Source organism: Cariama cristata, unplaced genomic scaffold (assembly GCF_000690535.1).
Source record: "Cariama cristata isolate BGI_N322 unplaced genomic scaffold, ASM69053v1 scaffold8009, whole genome shotgun sequence".
In the NCBI taxonomy this organism is placed as follows: domain Eukaryota; kingdom Metazoa; phylum Chordata; class Aves; order Cariamiformes; family Cariamidae; genus Cariama; species Cariama cristata.
This window is the reverse complement of record NW_009635152.1, coordinates 1-11411: the sequence shown is the minus strand read 5'-3', so window position 1 is coordinate 11411 and position 11411 is coordinate 1. Positions and strand designations below refer to the sequence as shown.

The 11411-nt window shown below is 38.8% G+C and overlaps 1 protein-coding gene across 1 annotated transcript; it reads left to right on the top strand.

The window, feature by feature from the left end:
• Positions 1–380: 380 nt before the first annotated feature.
• RNMT (RNA (guanine-7-) methyltransferase) lies at positions 381–10940 on the top strand. Its single transcript, XM_009707413.1, has 7 exons — positions 381–658; positions 3541–3673; positions 5198–5320; positions 6667–6782; positions 8737–8918; positions 9519–9683; positions 10793–10940. Exons 1-7 carry the CDS (start codon positions 398–400, stop codon positions 10938–10940), a joined length of 1128 nt encoding a protein of 375 aa, XP_009705715.1. The 5' UTR covers positions 381–397.
• The last annotated feature ends 471 nt before the right edge of the window (positions 10941–11411 follow it).

Here is an 11411-nt window from a genome sequence, read left to right as displayed (position 1 = left end):
GGACTCTGTCAGCTTATGTTTCTAAACTTAAAGTGATTTGTAGGTTACTTTTTATGGGGAGGGGAAGAGGGAGATTACTGGCTCAAAAACAATAACACGTTGCAGTTAAATCAATAAAGACAACCAAGAAAGACTCAAAGATGAAGAGTAAAGATTTATCTTAATTTGATCTTATAATGAGAGTACTTTGAAATTCCCCTTATTTTATTGTGATATCTTTATTAAATAACTAGTCAAATTTGAAATCTATGTGTTGTCTAGGGCAAAGGCATGTTATTTTTTTATCATGCATGTATTCTGTCATGATCATAACCATGAGTAAGTGAAATTCAACACTGAAAATAGTTGGTGTTTGTTGGTTTTTTTTTCCCCTCTCTGTAGATTTCCATTCTGATCAATGGACAAGGAGACTGAGCTGTCAAAAATGGCTGATTTAACCCAGACAGAAGAACAGGAAGTAGAGAAGAGTTTGGATGAAGAAGTGAAGAAAACAGCTCGTACTTTAGAGGCAGATTCAGGCATTGGTTGGGAAGGTGATAGTTCAACTTCAGGTACAGTGCACTCCACTGAAAATGAAAAAGAAGTTGATAGTGGTAATCAGGATGGCAGAGCAAAAAGGAAGAATTTAGATCCTGAAGATGAACCTCCTAAGAAAGTAGTGAGTATCATTTGTTTTGAGCTATGTTCAAATCCTTGTTTCAAAGCCTTAGCTCAAGAAAAAGTTGAAAATATTTATGCTAAATGTATGTGAACCGGCTTGAAAGACCAAATGTCAAAGTTTGTGGGTAGCTTCCTAGCAAAATAACAGGTACAGAAGTTATGTTTGGGCTTCACAGAAGAGAAAGAGGGCTTGTTAAGAGAACTGATCTCAGCGCATGCTTAGTCTAATTCTAAGACTACCGTTCCATCGGCTGTGTAGTACCAATCTGGTACTGTCGTCTAGGGTTTACTGGCATTAGTCCAAGTCCCGCATCTTGAATTCGTATGTTTTGTATGTTGTTGTCTGTGTGTTGTTACGGTTATCTGTGTGCGGGAGATTCTTCCGTATGGTAATTTTGTCCTTTAATTCCCTCAATAAGGTATTGCATAATTTAGAAAACTACAAACTGCATCCTCTGTGATACACTTTCAGTATGATTTGTTAGCAAAGTGAAGTACTGAAAGTTTTACAGATGCTTTTTTTTTTTTTTTAAGACTGCAAGAGTAGCAGAAAGTATTTGGCCTTCTAACTGGGAGGGTGAAGAGGGTACTGTTTTATATGATGCTGTCCTTTATTATATATGAGCTTGTAGAAACTGATCCTGTAATATCCAATCTAATCTTGACCTTTTGCGGTATTTAAGTATAATTTGAAAATGTCTTTGACCTAATGTTTTGTTTCTCTGTTCAGAATTTTTTCCAGGATGTTAATCTATGGCTAAGCAGTCTGCTAAAATAAAGGGTGCCCTTTGTTGTGGTAGAAACATTACTAACCCTTTCGTCTTTTTAATAAGGTAGTTTAGATGGGCAAGAAGTACATTTATTTTGTGTAGCTTAAGGGTATAGAGACATGACTGCATTGACTACAGCTGCCAGCATCTAGATGTTATTGCTGATGGCTGTTTGCAACTGTGCTTGCGGCAGCTGAGATGTGTTAATGGATTGTATGAATATGTCCCCCACACTTGCTGAAGTCAGCTGTTCTGTCTTACGTCACCTTCAGGGGCCATTCAGGGACCCATCTGTGCTTACACTAAAAAAAGACTAGAAATGGACAAAATATTTGTTAGTATCAGCCAGCTGAGTGTGGTAATAAACAGATGATGAGGTCATAGAGATTCCAGACAAGGATGTCTGTGTTCATTCTGAAGCTTACCAAATTATATGAAACACTGAAGAATCCATGTAGTATATTAAAGACAGGCAAACCTTCTTTTCCCTTGAGGAGCTGCTATTTGAATTGTAAGATACCGGGATGTTGACTTTTGTAGTCAACTGTTGGGAATGCTTTTTATTGTTATGTGAATTCATACTGACTGGGGCTTTGTAGCATGTTTGTGGGTTTTAACTGAGAGTCCTTCGTTCTAGTTTGTACTGTTATTTCAAACACTTTTGTGCGTCACAGAATTTGTGTTGGTTCTCCGTGTTCTGTTACTTTTGTTGGAAGGGACCTTAAAGACCATCTGGTTCCAGCCCCCCTGCCAAGGGACACCTTGCAACAGACCAGGTTGCTCAAAGCCCCATCCAGCCTGGCCTTCAACACTGCCACAGCTTCTCTGGGCAACCTCTGCCACTGCCTCCCCCCCCTCACCGGGAAGAATTTCTTCCTCGTGTCTCATCTAAATCTGCCCTCTTCTAGTTTAAAGCCATTGCCCCTTGTCCTGTCACTCCCTGCCCTTGTCAAAAGCCCCTCCCCAGCTTTCTTGTCGGCCCCTTCAGGTTCGGGAAGGCTGCTCTAAGGTCTGCCCGAGGCCTTCTCTTCTCTCAGCCTGTCCTCATAGGGGAGGTGCTCCAGCCCTGGGATCATCTCCGTGGCCTCCTCTGGACTCGCTCCAACAGATCCATGTCCTTCTTGTGCCGAGGACCCCAGAGCTGAAGGCAGTACTGCAGGGGGGTCTCACCAGAGCGGAGCAGAGGGGCAGAATCCCCTCCCTCGACCTGCTGGCCACCCTGCTTGGGATGCAGCCCAGGGCACGGTTGGCTTTCTGGGCTGTGAGTGCACATTGCTGGGTCGTGGTGAGCTTCTCGTCAACCAGCACCCCCAAGTCCTTCTCCTCAGGGCTGCTCTCCATCCATTCTCCACCCAGCCTGTATTTGTGCTTGGGCTTGCCAGTTAACTTCATGTATGTAACTGAAGATTATTTTCAAGGTGAAGAAATGTTAGGAGTGTAATATCTGGATGTAGACTGCTTCTCTGTGTCACACCGGACAGAAATCTCTTGGAGTATTTACAGTTAAGGTTGAAACATAGACATTTCTACAGCTAATTGTAAGCATTAAATGGGATAGGTTACCAAGTCGTTACTCTCATTCCCTTTCCATGGTCTGTTTAAAGCTCTGGCCATGGGCTTTATGCAACATCAGCTAGTTGGCAATTTGGTCAAATTGGCAGTTTATACGGTTCTGTTAGGTGTAAACTCTGAATTTATGAAGCAGGATTTTTGAAGAAGCTTAAAGGTCCTCAAGAAGGAACATCCTCTTCAATCCCAGGCGTAAGGGGAATGAAACTGATTCTTTGAGAGTGGCGAGAGTGTTAGAGAGCTGACAGTTAAGTTTTTCTGTGAAGTAAATATGCTGGGCATCGTACGTCAGAAATTACTTGGGCCAGCTGAAAAGGGGATTGAATTTTTAAGGGAATTGTCTCTGTGATAATTGAAGTACTGACGTCAGCACCAGGACAGATATGGGACATGTTTTTTATATATATAATTATGGTGCTTTTCATAGTATTACTTGTTCATTTTCTTAAATCCTTAAAAATGAACACTTGTCTTTTGATTAAATGAAAGAGTAATAAAAAGAATTCACTACTTGACCCTATTCCTTCCCTCGTTTCTACAGCGTGAGATAGGCCATGGGCAAGCTGTAGCTGCGCATTATAATGAACTTCAAGAAGTTGGATTGGAAAAACGTAGCCAGTCTCGCATATTCTACCTCCGGAACTTTAATAATTGGACAAAGAGCGTCCTCATTGGTAAGCTTACTTAATTGATTGCTTAGACTTTAATAAACTGTAACTATTTTTTGTATCAAAATGTAACTTTTTTCCTGCTTTCTGATGTTGATTATGGCACTTTGTCTCTTAATACATGGTAAGATTTTCAAGTGCAATAAAATATCTATATTTATTTTAATTTTATATTAAATTAAATTTTAATTTTTAAATTAAATATCACTATCTGTGATAGTGTTTTATATTGTTGGAGTGCCACATGTGTGCTAAAGTTTTAAAGAGCAACTGACCTGAAAACTAGAAAAAGTTCATACTGGAAACTGTTGTTCTTTGTGACATTTTAAAAGAGAAAGGTACAGCTTTAAATCATAAAGAATCTATCTGTTCTTGTTAGATTGAGCTGTTCTTGTTATTTAAATCTGTCTCAAATAATTTCTTAGCCATTTTCCTGAAGCAGTCTGTCCTCAGGTCTTGATTAAGCAACTCTGCAGGAAACTTGAAGACATAAATATTTTCTGTATTACCCATAGTCAACGGTTTAAAAGATGAAAAACTAGAGGATGTAGTTCTTTAAGAATCAGCAGCTTTTTATAAAAGGCAAAGTCTGCTGTCTCACAGATTAATTCCAAAGCGAGGAAACAAAACCATCAGATATCTGCAAACAGAGAAAACAATTATCAGCACAGCACCACAGAATCACGAAGAGGGATCTATGCCAAGAGATGTTGGCACCATTTGTCTTAGCATGCTGCTTTTTGTTGTGTTGTATGAGAGCGGTTAGAAGCAATATTTAGGTTTATATAAAGCTGTTCCTGAAGCCTGTGTCGAAGTTTTTCAGTCATGATGAATTTCAGTAGTGTGGCGTTATAGCAGTTGTATCAAAATATATTTCATGTCTCTTACTGTGAAGAAAAGTTGCTAGCATGCTGATGTGTTTTGCGTAATATGCCAACATCAGTCAGAGCAGAGACAATCTAGACAGAGTGGAGGTAGAAGAGAAAATGAAACTGGTATATGTAGAGTAAAAAGACAGCAAACAAGTAGCTAATGTCATTGCAAGGCCTAGGAGAGTGCGTGGAAAACATTATGCATTTTTGTAACGTGGCCGCAAGGAAATGTTGTGGCTGATGCATTTAATTGGCTTTTACTCTTCTGCAAAAGGCTTTCCCATACTCTCAAATAACATCTGCCTTCATTATAATGGTAATGAAAGGGAACCCTGTTTCCCTACTTGCGCACAGACGTGCAGTTTTGTCTTTGTCTACCAGGGAGACAGTTCAGAGCTCCAGTCACGTTACATGCAAAGCACATTAAGCACACAAAATATTCATTATCTTCTCCATAGTTTTAAAAGTTTGCGGTTCCTTTCATCATTTGTTGTTTCTAGGAAAAGAGATTTAAGTCTGTAATGTTAAGAAGACATAGGCGAATTAAGTTCTGAGGTGTTTTAAAATTCTCAAACTGTTTTGGCCTTTTAGGCTTCTCTGTACAATACAAGTGAATTACAGAGGCCTGTATATGCCTTCTCTCTTTTTGTTTTTCTAGGTGAATTTATAGATCGGGTACGACGGAAAAAGAATGATATAACTGTTTTGGATCTAGGATGTGGCAAAGGTGGAGACTTGCTGAAATGGAAAAAAGGAAGAATTAAAAAACTTGTCTGTACTGGTAAGAAGACACAATAACTTTCCAGAGAAAGTACATCAGTATTTTATGGGAAAACCAAGCACATCTCCAGTCTTTTTATTATTTCCTGTTTTCAGTAAGCCCAAGAATGCAATGATACGCCTTCTGTCAAAAAGTCTTACTTTGTTTTTTAACCTGAAGACATCAACTTGATTGCTAGCATAAATATAAGAACCATTGATTTTCTGTGTAATTAGCTTTCAGTTCAACTCATAAATAAAAACTAATATCACTAAAGAAACACACAATTGCCACAGATTGTCTTAGGCAAAATGTAGCACTGGGGAAGACTGACGTTTTGTATTTTAGGCCTGTTCTTCCACATCTAATCTCCTGTAGTACTTTTAACTGTTCTGAAAACACACAGAGGAGAGTTGCATTTTAAAAAACAAATAAACCACACAATGTTGTGCCAGAAAATGGTCTTGGGTGTTACAGTCATCTAAAGATTTTCAGACTCAGAAAGAGGAAGGGCTAAAAGCTGATTAAAAAAATCTTTTGTTTAAATAGTTTGCTTAGATGTTGGGAAGAAGATACTGTCTTACCTTTTCCCAAAAAGCATCCCAAGGATAATCAGAGGAAGTATTACTTCAAATTTAATTAGATACTAAAATTTCATAAAATTCCTTTAGAGGGAATTATTCTGGGTATTCTACATTTTACAGTTTTTTTTCTTGCCTTTTTCAGTTGGCAGCCTTCAAATCCGGTTAATTTACTTACAAAGTTCTTATGTAAATTTATTGCATATTGTTAGTTTTAAAATTTGTGCAAACTGTTATTCAGTGAAACTCGATGCCCAAAAAGAGGAACGGTCTTAAAAAGAAAATTAAAAAAAAATTTTCCATGATGCAATGTATCAGTAATATATCAGAAATAGTGGTATTTCAACATCTTGTGTATTTGTAAGATGATGAAGAGCTTTCAGTACTGTTTGAGAAACGCTGGGAGCTGAACTGTTTTAGCTAATGCATACTAGACTCTTAATGCTGACAGCACTTAGTATCAATCACCTAGTATCCATTGCTTGAAATTTTGGAGGCTTGCTTTGCACTTTTGAGAATGGGAGCTTTCTAAAATCTGCAGATTGCAACTTTTATCTTGAAGTAAAGACCGAAAATGACGGAGTTATAATCCCAAACACTTCCTGCAAATTAAATTCCTTTTCTACAAATTGGAAATAAAAGTGTTCCCCTCAAAGTGTAACTGAAGGTCAACTTTAATCCCTGCCATAATGGATCTGGTGTGTTCCAGTAATCATTCCAGTCTTCTTGTCTGGGGAGCAGTTTACACCCTTTGTTTTGTTTTTTAATTTCTCTCTCCATATATAGATATTGCTGACATTTCTGTGCAACAGTGCAAGCAGCGATATGAAGACATGAAAGCCCGATGTCGTTATAACGAACATATTTTTGATGCAGAATTTATACAAGCAGATAGTACCAAGGTACAGTTCCTATGCTTTGTAATATTTTGGATATTTAACATTCCTTTGTTAAGCAAGTATGGAAAGTGATGGTAGTGCTGTAATATTTTTGGCATCTATGTTTTTAAGAGCAGATTGTTGTGCTATCAGGAGAATCAGCCGTACGGGTTACAGAAAAGTTGCATAAGATGCAGTTAAATGTGCTTTGTTACTGTTTTTCAGTGTAACGTTCTTGAAACCTGAATATTTTTTTCATATAATAAATGTGCTTTCAGTTTCTTTCACTTGACAAGGGGAAGGGTGTGATTACTTACCTCTGGTGTTCTGGGAGCCAGCATGCGATCTTGGAAACTCTCTTGGTGATTGTGTGTTTATGCTGGAATGAATAAGCAACACTTTCTCATTTGACTTGTACGTTTTGCTTATCCCAGTATTTTTTTTATAGCAGGATTTTAATTACTGTAATAGATATCTTCAAAACTTGTGTGATAGAGCAGATTTCTTGGACTGTGTGGAGGCACTGGTGAATGTGTTGCTGAGGCTTAGGAGACAGTCTTGTAACCCGCACTGCTTTTGCTTCCTAGAAATGCAGGCTGAGAGTGCCCTGCTGATGCAGGCGGGGGGACAGAGCCTACCTGGTTCCAGCGTATCTGTGGAAAGGCTGAACCTGTTCTTCTCAGCCTTGCAGGAAGGGGTTGTTCGCTTGAATTCTTGCTTGCCTCTTGTTCTTCTGAGGGTACAGTCTGTTACAGGTTCCAGATCATCTCTTTTGGCTCAAAATTAGTCAGGGGAGAGGGGAAAGCGCCTTGGCCAGGAAAGAAAGGGATATTTTCGTGTTGCTTCTACGGCTCAGTCTTAAATGAAGATGTATTTTCTGTTGCATGCTCTGGTTCTGGCCGTCCATGCACACAAAAGTTCATCTCCCTGACTTTGTATCTCTACCGTCTATGTTGTATATAGTGCAAAATCTCATTCCCACAGCTTGTCTAATTCTGCCCACCTCTGTTTTTCATTTTCCTGTATCTTTCTCAAAATGTGGAGGGGAAGTAAATAAACAGATAAAATTGCTATGGGTATGTGAAGTGTCCGTTTTTGTCGTGCCACATACAGAACGTTGACAGTATGTGGCATGAACTGGTAGAGTCTGAGAGCGAGTGGGTGGATGGGAAGTCTGGGAGAGAAGAGAAACTCGGGTAGAACTCTTAAGCATGAAATATCTTAAGCATAGAATGCATATGATGGGCCTTGGGGAGAACCTGTGTGCTCCTGTGTAATTTACGGTGGCTCCTAGTACTGTATAAAAGAAGCCTGATCAAGAAGAGTTAGAGAACTGCTGAGTGCAGGGTCGAAGTGTGGCAAGCTTTAACCTGACAAATTTCAAGGGCTCTACATTCTTCAGAGTTACTGGTTACTCGGTCTGGGGTGGGGAGGAGTATGCTGGCACACGTGTACGTATGTACGTGTGTGAGAATACAGACAAATACATCTTGGTGAGCAGTGCAAATCACCATATTTAAAACAATCCCTCTTCCTCTCAATTGTATGTTTAATGGGTCAGTTCTCATTACAGAGACTTAGTAAACTGAAAATTCATTTTATTATAGTAATTATTTCCAGCTAAATGGTGGCCGGTTGTAAACCCTTAGCAGTAAAGTATCTCTCAAAACTATTAGGTAACTAACCTCGGGTGGTGTTACTTAACAATATGAATAGAATTTGAGGACATTGTAACTTTGAAACACGCGTGTGTATTCTTCTTGTTTCCAAATGTTGTGTATGGTTTTCTGTGTAGCAGAGGACTTTTTCTTACTCTTACCCTTTTCATCTTGTTCTTATTGAACTTGTGAAGGAATGGAGGCTGAAAGGAAAAACTTCAAAGAATTATGGGAGTAGTGTATTTGTTGGAAGACGTAAATGAGTCATGCTTGTTTCTGTACCTTTTCTTACAAATTTTTTTCTTTTTAATCTGTTTCAGGATCTCTTGTCTTCCAAATACAATGATCCAGATACACACTTTGACATTTGCAGCTGTCAATTTGTTTACCATTACTCATTTGAAACATATGAGCAGGCTGACATGATGCTTAAAAATGCTTGTGGGAACCTCTCTCCTGGAGGGTATTTCATTGGCACGACTCCAAATAGCTTTGAACTTGTGTAAGTACTTCTATAAGTCTTTCAAAAGTCTGTGAAGCATTGTTAAGTGATAGTCATTCTTACAGTGCTCTGATAGGTTTGTGCAAACAAAAGCAAGTTTTTTGCAACAGTTTTGGATTCTAGTCAGGAAAATCTCACTCATGAACTTGACTCAAACAGGTAAATCTGTACTAATCCTTGTCTCTTGCACCTGTGGCTCTTCTGGTATAGGGTATAGATCTTCATACATAAACCCTCTGTAGCAGCTTAAGTAGTGGCAGAATAGCCACAGCCTGGGGAATAACAGTCAGGGTTTTGCTGTGGTTGTTCCAAGAAGCCTGGCTTGTCCCAGTAGACTGTGTCGGCGCTAAAGGTTAATTTTCTAGGTCCATTTAGTCCTTGGTATGTTGTATAGGAATGACAAACTGTTAAAACGTAGTATGCTGCTTCTCTTCATTTCATTGTTTCATTGCTGCCTTAGATAAGGGAGGTGGGAAACTGCAGAGATCACTGAATGCTGTGGTACTGGGAAAAACACTTTCAGGCCTCTTATGCATCATTTTCTCCGCCTGTTAAATTAAAAACTGGTCAATTAATGTTTGTTTATGTCTCATTTTATAGAAAGCGACTTGAAGCTTCAGAAACAAATTCATTTGGGAATGAGGTGTACAGTGTAAAATTTGAAAAGAAGGGAGAATATCCCTTGTTTGGCTGCAAGTATGATTTCCACTTGGAAGAAGTGGTTGATGTCCCTGAGTTCTTGGTTTACTTTCCATTACTGGAAGAGTAAGTTAATTTTTGAATTCATTACACAATGAAAGCTGTGAAACATAATAGGCGTTTGTTTAGTTTGTGTGTCATTGTATGATACTTGCAGAAAAATGGTATTTTGGCTTTCTTAGCATATTTTTTCAGTTCTTCATTTTTGTTGTTGCTCCAAATGCAGAGGTTTCTTGCTTTTCCATCCACAGCTGTAATCTGCCCATTGTACTCAGCCGAAGGTGCTCTGGTCAGAAGCTGTGAAGACTTAAACTAGGTCTCACACGAGAATGTCTGTATCTGATAGATTGGATCTGTCAGCAAACGTTTTTTCATTCTACCTTTCTTTAGTCCTTCGGCAAGCCTTCTTGTATATCCTCTTCACCATGGTGCCTCTTTCTTGTCTTCTCCATCTTTCCTTGGCTGTTCATAGGATTTTTCATACGGCTTATTTTTTCTTCCTCTAAATCATCTTCATCTGTGAGCGTACATTTTGCTGTTACCTCTGTGTCAATTCAGATTTGCCTTTCCCAGCCTGTCTCCTGAGGTACAGACAAATGTTTCCATGTTGGGGTTTTTCCTGCCATTCAAGCTTAGTATGGTTGTTAAACAGTATTAAGCTTTCCCTTCAAACCTGTATGTTTTCACAGACTTCATTTGAATTCTCTGAAAAATACCAGCATCTGTCACTGACACCTGTAACTTCAGTGTTGTATGACCACAGTATCTACATATAATTGAGATTTAAGGCACTAAATCAAGTAGAAAGAAGTTCTCTAAATATATCCATAATATTTGATGTGACAGGGTGGTGATACTGCAGGGGAAATAGCGTAGTCTGTCTGGAAGTTCAAATAGCACTTAATTCTGTGTATTGAGAGAAGAGCCGTTTTTCTGTTAAAATGTGTGTAAATTACTTCTGTGTAGATGTTTGTTGACCTAATTAAAAAAAGTACAGTTTGTGGTGGTAGTGCAGGTTTTTTCATCTAAATGTCTTTAATAAAAAAACCAAATCCAAGAAGGAGAGTAGTTCTAACGAATGCCATAAGATGTCACTGTGGCTTAAAATTGTTCCTTTGAAAATAAATATAACAATAATTTTGTGGCTTCTCTGATTAAGCTTATTATTTTGACAGAATGGCGAAGAAGCATGGTATGAAATTAGTCTACAAAATGACATTTCGGGAATTTTATGAAGAAAAAATCAAGAACGAGGAGCATAAAATGCTGTTAAGGAGAATGCAGGCCTTGGAGGTAAATATGGAGTTAAGTTGTCTCATTTAAATAGCATTTTGCATCTTGATAATTATTTGTGCAATAATTGAAATTCTGTTGTGACCATTGTGCAGTTAATTAAGGGCTGCAATAGAAGAACGAAACTCCTGTGGCTGAAAGTGCAACCGTGGTGGGTTGACCTTGGCTGGCTACCAGATACTCACCAACCTGCTCTCCTCTTTTCCCAACAGGATGGGGGGAGAAAATAAGAAAAAAACCTTGTGGGTCAAGATAAAGGCAGGCAGATTGCTTAGCAATTACTGTCACAGGTGAAACAGACTAAACTTGGAGAAGATTAATTTAAATTATTATTAAAATAAGGATGGTGAGAAGCAAAGACAAACCTCAAACCACCTTACCCCGCCCACTGCTTGTTCCCAGGCTCAACTTCACTCCACTCCTGGCCTTTCTACCTGGGGAATGGGAGTTGTGGTCTGTCCATAACACTTTGCCTCTCCTTCCTCCTCATGCTTTTCCCCT